The following is a 13,986-nucleotide window of genomic DNA, read 5'->3' as shown; positions in this document are numbered from 1 at the left end:
CTGGAGCTTGATTACAGAAAGCAACACAAATGATATGAAAGGGACCTATAGGATTGCGGGAGTAGGACGTTGCATTACACATTTACACAACCTGCCCCGTTCATAATGCAACTTCCATGGCAGGTAATCAAACCATCGGATTTGTACTCAGTAACAGAACATCAAGGACAAAAAGCCGCAGCCTGCGGTTAGCCGGAGATCCATCGTGGTTGAGCTGAATGTCGTAAATATATGACAAAATTGCTATAACGGAGATTATGAAGGTGAGCCAAAATTGTCGTCCACCTTGCCTGGTGCCTAATCGTAACTTTAAAACCGGGTGAACCTGAACATAAGACAAGCTGCAGTAATTATTATCTTTTGCAAAGCGCATATTTATTGTTTCGGCAGCTCTAACTATAACTAAATCATGCATAGTAGTGCTGCACAGAAACTTGCACGCATCAGATCAGAACGGCTGAAGATATTTGTGCGTCTAGGTTTGCTGCAAAACATTCGGCAGCGCATTTGTCGAAAAAATATACTATTTTGGCAGAACCATGAGAAAAGTCTCGATGGTTTGAAATGGTAGTAAACCACAAAGTTCATTGTGGAAGCCGATGTATGCATTAGAGCATTGCAGGCAAAGCCTGACACATGTTTTAAAAACACCAAAACCATAATTTACATAACCGATTTTGCACAAGACCACTCATTCATTGGCTGGCATTCGGGCAAACAATACTGATGGCACCGATCAGGGTGATAAGCGATGCTCGCTACGGGCAAAATCAATCGAATAGTGTGCTTACACAAATAACTTCGCAGTATACCACAACTGACACTAAATAATTGTTTCATGCATTCTATAGCTAATACCATTGAGTTTAGACGTACCATAGTCTGAACGTAGGGCGGTACGCTTTATAAGCATATGCCGCCGTCATATTAGAATCATCACCATCAGCCTATTCTTTGTCCCACTGCAGTGCCAAGGCCTCTCCCTGCGATCGCCAATTACCACTGTCTTGCGCCAACCGATTCCAACTAGCAACCACGAATTTCCTTATTTCATCGCACCGCCTAGTCTTCTGCCGTCCTCAACTGCGCTTCCCTTTTCTTGGTACCATTTTTGTAACCCTAATGGTCCAACGGTTATCTAACCTGCGCGTTACATGACCTGCCCAGCGCCATTTTTTTCTCCTAATGTCAAATAGAATATTGGCTTTACCCATTTGCTCTCTCATCCAAACATTTATATTTCTGTCTCTCAAAGTCACACCTAGCATTCTTCGCTACATCGCTTTTAGTTCCGTCCTTAACATGTTCTCAAGCTTCTCTGTCGGTCTCCAAGTCCCTGCCCCATATGTCAGCACCGGCAAAATGCACAGATTGTACACGTTCCTTTTCAATGATAATGGTAAGCTTCCAGTCAGGAGGTGACAATGTCTAGCGTATGCGACCCAACCCATTTTTATTCTTCTATGAATTCCGTTCTCATGATCCCCCAATTACTGTTACACTGTGATTACACTATTATGAGCGTGATGGCGAATGAGCGCCCACACTTGCTCCGTTGCTGTCCCCATGGGCCCCTCTCCTCATCGCCGTGTGCTACCAGGAGACATGTCGGCATTACACCGGAAGAAGACTTCACGTTGACGCTGTATTCATATGTGAGAACGTCATCCACTTCCGGTCACCCGGAGTACGCGCTTTTCGGCCACACGCTGCTGTAATCACACACACAGTGCAATACATATTACACGAGGTAAAATTACTTTATGACGCGCCACACGAAAGCGAGACGGCAAAATAATGGTCGGGTCTGTGATTGCATTGCAATGCCGCACTACTTATCAGAACTGATGTCTCTGATAGATGGACAGCTCGAAAGCTTTTACCCTGGTGTCTATACGTGCATGATTATGTTGGTGCTGCAGGGTATGAATGGGGTTACGCAAAAGCCCGAAATGAGCTCCTTATTGTTCCTTTTTTCATTTCCTTGGATTAGCATTGCTTGGTAACTTTCCCCACTTTCCTGTTTCTCCGTCTGTATCTAAACCTTTTTCATCCAATCATGCACGTTATCTAGTAGCTTAGATTGCTAGGTACGCACTCATGCTGAATAGACATCGGGAACAGGGCACGGCACCGCAGAGACAAGATGATCGTCCTGGCATTCAGCACACGATAGGCATTTATGTTTAAAGTGTTCAAATATCCGAAGTAGTCTAGGGGTGCTTTAATGGAATGATTTGTATACTTCTCAGTAAAGTTGACTTAGGACACTAGGCACGTAATTATTATGGCGAAAATCAGATGTTTCCGTAACGTTACTGCTTATGCTCAATCTAGGTTAAACGTGCCATCATAAAACGAACTATCTATAGAGTGTCTGCATAATTAAAGACATGACATGTTTAAACACCACCCACAGATTACCAATAATAACCAGCAGTGAAAGCTCTTGCTATAGAAAATGAAGACAAGGCGCGGTTCCTTGATACAGGCAGGTTTAGGTTTCTTTACTCAAACTTTTTGTACATGTGAGTTTGAACAAAAAAAAACAAATGCTTTTCTTTAGCCCGACCCCACTAAAATTGCATGCCTCACTTGCTGCATGTTTCAGCAGCTAATTCTTCAGTGTGATTGTGGCACCTTTCTCGTGAAAGCGCGACCTGTATCCAGCACTGTCCTTTGCATAAATCTGTCATTAGGCACGGAAATACGGAGATAAGATTATATGGAGGCACGCCAGTGTGCGCGTACCTAGTGTTGTTGATGTTAATCCAGTCCTGGTCGACAAGGGAACAGTTGACGTAGGCCGCCATCATCATTATGGCCACGGCCTCGTAAGACTTGTACCTGTTTGGGGCCGGTAGAACGCAGCGGTCAGTGTCACGAATGGTTTGTTGAAGAAAATACCATGCAGAAGAATATCTTCCAGAAACCGGCAAGGAAATTTAGCGCTAACAGAAGACAACTGATAGGGCAAGAAGAGACACACTTTTCTTACCGTGTGAGTTAAGTTTCCGCTAATTTGCCTCTTTAATCAAGCAAGACCAACTAGACCACCAATTATTTCTTCAAGAGGCAATTTAGAATGCCCATAATTATATTTATAAAAACTCCCGTAAGTCTAGGAAAGTGGTTACGGTAGTGGCCATGAACACTTCCTTGTCACGAAACAGTGTTGTTACTGAAGAGCTAAATATCGGAATGTTAAAATGCTGCATAAGCACTTGCGTAAAAGCAAAACTTAAAGGCTGCAGTGCAACATAACCGTCGGTCAGCCCCTGTAGTAACAAACACACCAACACTTACTAACTTTTCAGGCAGCCTGGCAAAGCTCATCGTCCCCGCTTTACCATTAATTCGACCTCATTGCTAGGCTGTACAATTTGCTCGCTGCCAATGAGAGGTGTGGCACGCTCTCGGTTTTTCTCACCCTGTTTCTAGCACAATGTCCAAACCATTTTTAAGACTGCGTAACAGTATTGAAGAAAAAATGAGCAGAGGCACCTTGACTTGAAGATACGTGTCACATTCAGCGAAATATAAGAATTTTAGCCTCTTTACTTGAGTAGCATTAAAACAAAATGTAGTCATGCCTAATTCTTTTTATGATTTCTAATTGTAGCAATTAGAAACAAGCATATACTCTTCTGTTGCGAGCACCATTTAAATATATTTCCCGCCGTAGTATACGTATGTTGAGATAGTTATAAATTAGAACTATGTCTTGAAGACAGAGACTGCGCCAAAAACCCTCGGACTGTCCCACCAATGAATACTTTCATGGTGATAGTTTTGTCCTCAGATGTCACGTGGTGGTGACGTTGAAGAACACAGTGGCAATACTGTGAAAGACAAAACTAACTTGTATTGGGCGAACCTGTGCCCACAACAACAGGCTACACTTATAGCACAACGATAGCGGCGAACACAGTTGGCGATCGTCGAAAATCTGATGAGCGGTTCAAGCTTGTCGGCTTTTATACATCAGTCGTCGAATGTTCCAGAGTAATCGCTGGGACCCGCGTGCCTTTCACAAAGTTCTACATTATTCGCATCGCGCAAACATGCAATCAGATTACATAAGGTTCGGTCGCAGACAGCGCATGGAACCATCGATAACATTCCAGAAACTTCCGATACATGCAGGCGCGTCCTGCGCTGTGCGATAACATTTGTTAGACGGTGAAACGTCTCGCCCGATAAAGACAAGTACACGTGTCAATATGATCCTGTGGCGACTGCTGCTGAGAAACTTCTGTCACTTGCCACACTTATAAATTATCCCATACAAGCCACGGCGCCCGACAGTCTACAGCAGCTGCAGTAGAACCACCGTGGCTCGGTGGGGCTATTTCCAGTGGCCCCACCTGCCGCCGTTTGAAGAAATCACAGGAGCGGCAAACGTTACCTGGTAGCGTCTCTTCACGGAGTATCAGCACCTAAATTATTTCGATACCGTGGTATGGACGATGATGGTCGCTGCAGATTTTTGGCGGTTTTCTCGTTGGGAAAAACGAACATGTTTATCATGTAGACAGTTTAACACAGTGCCACAATATGTTCCCAGCGTATTTGTACACTTTCCGTTCATATTTTGTGCGTCACGACTATTGGCGCCCCCCAGGCTGTTCTATGCTTAATCTTTCTCTTATGTACACCGTACGCCAGAGGTAGAAAAACAAAATCTTTTAGCTGGCACTATAGACTATCACACACGAGAATAGTGCGACACATCCATAATCTAGACGTCAACGTTTTCCAAGGCTCTTTCTGATGTATTCGTTCACTCACCCTATTCTCCTGATTGCGGCATACTTTTCGTGGCACGGGTCTGTGTCGTTTTGGTACTGTGCCGCACCCTGCAACCTGAGGAAGTAATATTAGGCACTTTTAATCTCGCATCTGAGTTCTTCGGCCAGTGTTTTCGATATCAGAACTTGGGGTTCTTAGAAGTACCGTAGGCACAAATAGGGTAGTCGTTGTATTATATTACGAAAGTCAGATTACTCTTGTTTTTGTTTTTTTTTGGTTCTCAGTGATTATTCAGGCTAATACTAATACTTGAAATAATAACACTAATTTCCTTCAAATCAGTTTAGCGGTTGCCTCGTGAAGGTATTTCTACGTTTTGCATCTATTTGAACAGACAATAGCCAAGGAGTTTTATAGTAAAACGGTTAGATAGCTTCGCTGTATAACGAGTTGCTCGTATTCGCATCTATCTGCGAAGGTTTTCGTTGCGATAGCAATTACATAAACATGCCAGCCGAATTTCTGCTTTCGCTTTCATGTAGCGCATAAAGTCCAAGGACGATAATATCGTCACCGCGCGCTGTATGCTGTATGTGCGAGTAAAAGCTTGCCAGAGTTAGCCGAGGATGGCGGCTACATCTCGCGCATGCGCAAAGCAGGGAATCGGAGAGGAAGCCCGCCGTGTTCCTTCGCGCGTAAGGCACTATGGGCAGGGGAAGCGGGGGGGGGGGGGGGGCGCATTCTACTCCGGCGGCTGCGGCACGTGGAGCGTCTGCGCTTTGGGGCGCGGGCCCTATCTTGAAAGCGATCTGCTGTGAGTACAAAGATTACGTGCGCCCATGACTCATAGATTCGTGTGCGCTGTGTTTTTGCTGCTTCGCGTTGCAGCGAGAGCCAGCAGGGAGGTCAACTCGCTAGCTGCTGGTGCCGCGCTTCATCAACTCCAGCGTTTTGACAGCGAGTTTCCGCAGTCAGCGAATTAGATGCGTTCATGTTTGCTTCAGCGCGAGTGATACTATGCTTGCTGTTTTACTTAGTAAGGAAATGTTTACAAGTTTATTCCATCGAAAAAAAAAACTACTATCGTTACTTCGCATAGCTGTGAACTAATTTGTTGTCGCAATCGATCCTTCGCCTTTCGGGCTAGCTGCAGGTGCCGCGCTTCATCAACTCCAGCGTTTTGACAGCGAGTTTCCGCAGACAGCGAATTAGATGCGTTCATGTTTGCTTCAGCGTGAGTGATACTAAGCTTGCTGTTTTACTTAGTAAGGAAATGTTCACAAGTTTATTCCATCGAAAAAAAGAAGAAACTACTATCCTTACTTCGCATAGCTGTGAACTAATTTGTTGTCGCAATCGATGCTTCGCCTTTGGGGCGAAACTGCGACTTTTGTTTAAGAGGAAGCTTTAGCTCGGGTGCTCCTATTTAAATACATGTAAAAGGAGAATTCGTTTTTCTCAGCAACTACTGCACCAAATTTGATGAGGTTTGTTGCATTTAAAAGAAAAACTTCAGATATAGTGACTGTTTGTTTCCAATTTTCCAGTTAGGTCCTCAATTTTTATAAAAAATTGACAAGAATGGAAACTTTTCAAATAACGAAACTATAATGTTTACAACTCTGCAACTCAGCAACCAAAAATGATAATACAATTCTGTGAGTTGCATATGATAGTACATCTAAAACCGTCAAAGTCTGCGTGTTACACATGTATCTAAAAAATTTAATAATATGGAAATACAGCTTTTGCGGAATCCTCGTAAACAACGTAGCAAATTCACGTAATATATAAAATGACCTATCGAATTTGTCCGCTTTGAATGATCTAATGGATTCCCTTTACAGAACCACGATATCTGCTTTTGATGCAGAGCTATGAATATGTAAACTTCGTGCTTCTATTTTTCTAAACTTTCAGAATTTTGAAAATTTTTAAAATAAAATTCAGGACATAAATCGGAATTCCGCTTCCAACACTCACTAGAAGCTGACTATCTCTCTCAAATGCAACACATTTCATTAAAATCGGTCCAGGGGTTATCTCAGAAAAACGTTTTTACGTTTTACATGTTTTTCAATAGGCGGCGTCGGAGTTGCGCCCGAGCTAAGGCTTCCTCTTAAGAATACGAGGCGCTTGCAGAAAGTTCGACACTAAAGCGTAATGTACAACTACAACGGAAAACAATTAGCTCAAGTAACCAATGCACGGAGCAGGGGAAATGGCGGCTCGCGACGCTCTTGTAGCCGAGCAAGCCGGTGACGAGAGTGCCAGATCCTATCCATGTTTCAAGCAGGAGTGTCTGACACTCTCGTTACCGGCGTACTCGGGAACAAGAGCGCCGCGTGTCGCAATTTCCTAACTTCAGTGATCGGTAACTTGCGGTAATATTTTTTTTCCAGCGCAGATGCGCAAAAAACGAACCAGACGACTGCAGTAATGAAGACTCCGTTTTTAGCCATTGTGTGCCGGACTTTGGGGTGAAAGTCAAACATCTGGGTCAACTTTTCGGAAAACTACGGTATCAATAATCACTCTCATGCAGTATATTTATCCTGCGCTAAAAGCCTCCTTTATGTTGTGCTTCAGCCATACCGCAATAGATGCCGCTTGCAGAGTTCCGGCTTTGTAGAAAGGAAATTGACGGAAGAGAGAATGAGCGCGTTCGTTTGTCAACTCACGCTCTGGGCACAAATCGCCTGCAGAGATGCCACCACAGGAACACTGCCGAAGCGACCACAGACGGAGCCGAGTACACTGTCCAGGTCACGTAGTTGAGCGTCGTCCCTCCGTTGTACGTCCTGGGTTCACGATATTCATGCATCTATAGAGAGCATTTACCAAATGCATCCAAGTCACTACGGGCATGGTCCAAAGCAGTTCAGGTATTATCGCACTCAATAGTACTTGCAACACAGCCACACGACTGTCAGTTCTTTCGATAACATAAATAACAAGTGCCACTTTTCTTGTAACCATGCAGGGTGCTACCAGTAATCGATACGGTTTCCAGCAATATTCTTGTGTAGGACCTGTCATGCGGCTATAAGCGCACGCTATACGCTATATGGCTGCATGGTAGCTCACACTACGCCTCCCCCTCCCCACCAAAAAAAAAACTGATATTCATGTTGTACTGATCGCGATAGTCCACTTCGCCCTGAGTTGCGTGCGCACAGCTCGAGGACTTTCAACAGTGGCTTTCACATCTTCCCCTCAAAGAAATGAATTTTATCAAGAGCACTTGGAGACAATCGCTTACTATAAAGTACACATTTTCGACGGTACAATGAAATGATTATTTGTCAGCTCTCTCGTCTTTTTTGTTTCGTTTTGCCTGTTTTTCTGTATATATTCATGACATCTTCCATTAAACTTTAGTTGGAAGTTAGCGCCTGTCCCGTTCGTGTTCATTTGTGGTTTTTGTAAATTCTGCACTTATACAGTATCAAATACGGATTACCAACAAGCCCGAACCAACGCTTTACTCGTTTACTGGCTCCAGGCGCCAGCCTGGCGTCGCTGACAATGTTACAGAATTTCACTGTACTACAACATCACCCAACGCTCATTTTCTTCGGGTCTTATCTACGATTTCACCTATCGGCCAGATCGAATCTCGCCACCTCTCCTCCCCTCTGCTCTCCCTCGTATTCTCCGCGCTCTGCGTGGCTGCAATTTACCACTGTCTTGTCACGTGGAGAGGGCCTACTTCGCATGCGCCCTTCTTTTCTATTTTCAAAGCGATTAGCATTCGAACGACCGTTCACATACTTTCCGGTAGCGTTCTGTCTATCTACTGGTGTCTCTAATAGCTCCCCTCCCCAACTTGGGTCACTGGGTAATGTATGCTCTGATTGGTTAAAAGCATGTGCTGTGGTGCTGAGAGCGCCGATTTTGAATCCAGCCGTTGGACCAACTTGGTCACTCGTTATGTGGCACTGGGTATGGGCCGCTCTTCAGTGCAACCTGTGTGTTTACAACTTCACTGTCTATGTGCCAATGGTATGTGCCGCTTCTTAGCGACAAAATAAATTATATAAAATTTATCTGGTGCTGGGCGATATCACACTCGTGTCATACATATTCCGGCAATCTTGTCTGAACATATAGGTACACACACGCCACGCATGGACTTCGTCACGACACCGCTAGAGGGCACAGCATGTCCAGCGGAAAGCGCGGGAAAAGAGCCCGGCTCCCTATACGTCCCATACATGAAACGTTTTGGCATTGACGATACGGTGCGTCGCAAATTCCAATCGCATTTGTGCGGACATTCATCGTGACATGGTTTCTGCCAGAAATTTTTATGACCAGGCTTCAAAGTAGTCACGTGACGTTCCCTCCTTGTCTTGTTCCTTACATCTTGAGTTCCAGCGCCTAAGCGAAGCTACAGCAACTGTTATTATGTTCCCTTCAGTGCCGGTGTAGAAAGTTGTGTTCGTGACTTGGTTTTACCAAACCTGTTGAGGGTTGGTAAGGAAGAAACTGTGGACGCTCAGCATTGTATGAACTGGACCCCTCGCTTATTCAAGGTTGCTTCAGACTGCTTCTATAGGCTGAAGATTGCTACAGACGACCACTCTGCCGAAGGCAATACCATATTTGACAGAATCTTAAAAAAGGGTTTTGTTAGCAATTGCAATGCGATAGTTTCTCCTTGATTGCAATGCTTGCCGTGAATAATTAACTTCTGCTTGTACATTGAGTCCTTGATTTAATAGTTTACATGAGAATATGCCGCTTCACTCATTACACAATTAATGAATATTTCATTACGTTGTTTGCTTATTTCTTTATCCTACTTTAAAATGTCATATGCGGAGCATTGAGTTAAGGGGAACATAAAATGATAAACGTGTCCGACTATTACGATACTCCATAATGCGAAATTTGAGAAAAGCTGTATACGCGTTGTCATTTCGCGATATGCCGAAGAAAAGAATTTGAGACCGAAATCACCGCACCGACTGGCAGGGGTGCAGTGCCATCAGCGCCTTCGCAGAGGGAGGGGAAGTATGGGAACGCTCGCACGATGAGCGGCACCAATCGGCACCAACTTCGGAAGAAGACGACGACGAAGACGCGAGAAGTGGCACGAGCGTGAGAGGAAGTATGCGAGCGCTGCCATGACGAGCGGCATCGGAGCCAGCTGTGGATGAAGACGACGAACGGGCGAGCAGTGGCAGGAGTGCGTTCACGCGCTTACGCATAGGGACGGCGACGCTCAACACAGAAACGGTCGCCTAAGAGCTGCGCTGTAATAAGAGCAATTAGTTTAGCAAGCAGGGTAAAATCAATAAATATTGGCAAAGCAGCATTGCACCAAAGAAAAGGAACTTCAACAGCATCTGAAGACAAAAGGAGACAATGTGTCGCATATTTTAAGAAGAAACTACTTTACACAAACAAGAAAGGGCGAAAATTGTAACAAAGTACACCAACAAGAAAAATAAAGTTAATTTAAACGTTCAAGAAAAAGATCGCGATAATAAAGGAATGGAATGACATGAGAAAGCTCATTCTAAATTGAAATTACATGAGGCGAGGGAGGCTCCTTAAACGCGTGGGTCCTTCCAAAGATACGTTGAAAACTCAAAAGATTATAAGTTCTTCGTGATGGTATCAATTCCTGACAAAAAAAAATTGTGAATTCTTCGGTCTCCACCTACCACGTGGGACACATAAGACGGTAGCGGAACGGAGAGTTTCGAGGGGCTGAAGTGGAATGTTTAGTTTTACATAAGTAACGCTAGAACTTCAATCGTGTTTACGTCGAATATACTCTGTTGCCCTGTTTTCAGCACACTATGTCTTATTGATGATATTTTTTCTGGTTCATCGACCGCACTAATGACGCAAATCCAAGCTTTCGGTGAACATGCGTGTGATACGCGCCTTGATGTGCTTGTGTCAGTAGGCAAGCTGAGCAAATTACGACGGACATAACCAAGTGTTTGAGATGTTTTCGCGCACATTGCAGTGACATCTGTTGACCATGACAGGTTGGATTCAAAATGCACACCAATGTACTTAAAGAAGCAATACTGTGGTAATATGGAATAAGAAAAGTCAGAGTTTAGGAATGAATGAAAGTTATTTATATTTTCGGAATTGACTGCCATTTTCCATGTTCTGTCCTCAAAGCTCGTAAAAGAAAGATAATTTTGCAGAATCAGGTTACCATAAATAAATTTGTTCTGTGGTAGACAATACAATCCCCTACGAAGAGCCGAATTTTGGGTGATAAGTTATCGAGTAAGACATTCATAAACAATTTAAAAAGTTGAGGGCCAGAAAGACTACACCCTATGGAACACCAAAAGAAACATGTGTAGCGGGCAAGCACAGTTATAAACGTAGTAGCGACAAGTTTACAGAAAGCCGCAGAACCAGGATATAGTTGACGAATAAAAATAAATTTTGTGAACTTTCTGCAAATAAACCACACTGAACTACACAATCAAACCCTTTCGAAAAGACAAGGAAAGTACAATCGTAGATTCCCGCAACTGAGTATCGCAAGAAAGGCTTTTTCGGCAACCATGCTGAATCATGAAAATTTTGTTTTAGTAAAGTTGTATACCCGTAAAAAAATAATACCTAACGCACGCAAGAGAGATGGAACAGTATAGTGTTCAGGAACGTTTCTTCTTCGAGCTTTAAACACGGGAAAAACTTCTGCCATCCTCCAATTCACATGTAACTGGCCATTTAATAACGATTGATTAGGCCCCAGACTTAAAATTTGGCTAGATAATGGCAGAGTGTTTCTTAATGTTTTGGAATTCAGAAGATCAGTGCCTGCGGACATAGATAATTTGAGGTTTCTTGTAAGATCGCAGCTCCTTCAGGAGCAACAGTGTTCGGTTGCATGTGACGATACTCATGGTCGGTAGTAAGGAGTTTGATTGTGAGAACATTTGATTATGAACACTTGATAGAAAATTCGCAGAGCCTGCCCATTAAACTTTGTTTTAACGGTCTCTGCAGCGCGTTCCTGCAAAATCATGTGACTCTGAGACGATTATCGATAATTCAAGCTATGGTGTGACTAAAGGGGATATTATCGGGGTCCATTACTAGACAGTCGCAGTACTTGTGCAGTGGTCTCTGGCAATCGTGTAGAGCAGTATACTCACTGGCGCAAGAAATGGAGCAGGTAGTAGCTCTGCTGGGAGCCGCGAGAGGTGCCGCTGCTGCCTATGTTGGAGCCGTACACGACAGCCGCCATCATGGCCTTGAACAGCGTGTTCCGTTCATCCCTGAAAAATGCCAGCAACACAAGCACACCATCAACGACTGCACATACTGGAGAACATTCTTGCCCTTTGTCTACGATCAATTGTCAGTTGCATGCGCGCATTCGTGCGTGTGCACGTACGTGTGTGTTCGTGTGCGAAAGAGATTGAGAGCGTGTATGTGTGTGTATGTATGTTGGTGTACGTATGCGGGTGGGCGCGTGTGTGTCCCTCGGTAAAAGAGTGATAGTAATCAACAGCAAGGAGTTCAAACCTTATCCTACTAATAAACGCACGAGTCTAGCGGAATATCAAGATGATGGGAACAGCGGAAATTGGGTGTTACTTCAATAGCCGACTCAAGAATTTACTGCAGCTGAGTTTCAAGTTTTCAATACACCCGCATTTTTCAAAGGTGGGCGTGTTTTAGCGCGATAGCGTTAAGGGCCCTGAGTCGTGTAAAATCCGGTGTTGGCGTCGGCGGAGCTGTCCGTGAGCGTAAATTTCGGTATATAGTTAGGCATATCTATATGCCACGTCTTGCTGTATGTCATGCGTATATGCGCGTTATATTGCTACACCATTCAATCACTAACCTCGTATTGTTGACAAAGTTATTCTTCGGTATATCGAGAATGACAGCCCACAAACAAATCTCATGAAACAAAACAGCCACAGTGGGTGCCTTTTATTAGGATGGTTGCTTGGGCTAGTTGGTAATTCATGATCAAAAAATGGCTGTGGCTTATCTAAGGTTAAGCCCAGCATGCGAAGCATACTAGCCTTTATTTTAGTTGTTGAACCACTGTTCAGCCTGGTGAACTGCTGTTGCTTGGCTATGTTTGGTTCGGCTAGGCGAAGAAACAACTCATGCGTTACTCTGCTTCGCCTTCAAGAGCGGAACGCGACAGCGTTCCCGTCGACCAGCCAAGGGGTGTAAGACAATGGGCTACGGCGCAGCGACTACGCGCCCCGCATTGGACGCGGTGAGCGTCGAGCAACGCAGCGTTCGGCGCGGCAACGAAATGTGCACCTGAGCAAGCGACGCACGCCTGAGCCATAGAAACAGCTCGTTTCTAAGGCAACACCGCATTCACTAGAGGCGCTTTTGTACCGCTTTGAAGCATCGTACTCGTGGCTCAGTCGTAGCGTCTCCGTCTCACACTCCGGAGACCCTGGTTCGATTCTCACCCAGCCCATCTTGCAAGAGTTCAGCAAAAGCCACCTAGAAAATCAGTCTCTGTAGGACGCCGCAACCTTCGCTTCTCATTCCAACGAGCAGCTCTGTCTCCAGGAGGCATCTCACCTCGTGAGTGTCTAGCAGAGGCAAGCGCAGCTGCTTATATACCGCCGCGACGCCGCGAGCGACGGCGCGAGTTGGAGTCCCGTTTCTCCTCTGTCGTGACGTCACGGTGTCACGTGGTATTGAAGGCGACACCGCCGCGCCTGAGGAGCTGGGTTGAGCTCTCGTAATATGCTTCGCATAAAATAACATACAGTGCGAAGGACAAGGACAGTGATAGACGACATACACAGCGCCTTTTATGTTAAATCTTCTCAGACTGAAACACTAAAAGTGCGAAACAATAACAGAAACCTGAAAATGAGTAACTTTCTTGGCGCGGCTGTGCACTACCTCCGGGATTGGCCTACGCAAGAGGCCGCGTTTCTACCAGAAACCTCGCCCTCGGGCAGCGTTCGCCGCCAGCGTTTCGCGGTAAATATTGCGATTCCAAAGCAGCACTGGACGGGAAGCGCGAGAAGGAGACAGATATCTTTGAATGCTATTGGGCGTTCCAGTCTTAAAGGCGAAGCTTAAGTGTTCTCCAAGTTAAAAAGAAACTACAGCAAAGAAACTGTATACATGGCAATGATATAATGGAAACCGTACGCTCTTAACTCTTTCCCTACCATGGGGAAAATAGGTGTTTTTGTAGGTTGCGCCAGAATAGGTGTTTTTTGTAGGTTACGCCAGATTTCTTTTTTCAGA

General features: G+C 44.7%; 1 protein-coding gene across 2 annotated transcripts in view; it reads right to left on the bottom strand.

Annotated features, from left to right (window-relative positions):
* Positions 1–13,986, bottom strand: part of LOC135909446 (Na(+)/citrate cotransporter-like) — a 60,381-nt gene that overhangs the window by 16,659 nt on the left and 29,736 nt on the right. For both annotated transcript variants that reach the window (XM_065441405.2, XM_065441406.2), the window contains exons 9-12: positions 11,898–12,020; positions 7,434–7,553; positions 4,792–4,866; positions 2,752–2,847 (exon numbers count right to left, since the gene is read on the bottom strand). In XM_065441405.2, coding sequence (XP_065297477.2) covers positions 2,752–2,847; positions 4,792–4,866; positions 7,434–7,553; positions 11,898–12,020 — 414 coding nt within the window. The remainder of the gene's footprint in view (positions 1–2,751; positions 2,848–4,791; positions 4,867–7,433; positions 7,554–11,897; positions 12,021–13,986) is intronic.

Source organism: Dermacentor albipictus, chromosome 3, assembly GCF_038994185.2.
Source record: "Dermacentor albipictus isolate Rhodes 1998 colony chromosome 3, USDA_Dalb.pri_finalv2, whole genome shotgun sequence".
NCBI lineage: Eukaryota > Metazoa > Arthropoda > Arachnida > Ixodida > Ixodidae > Dermacentor > Dermacentor albipictus.
The sequence above is the reverse complement of the archived record's forward strand: the minus strand, read 5'-3'. Positions and strand labels throughout refer to the sequence as shown.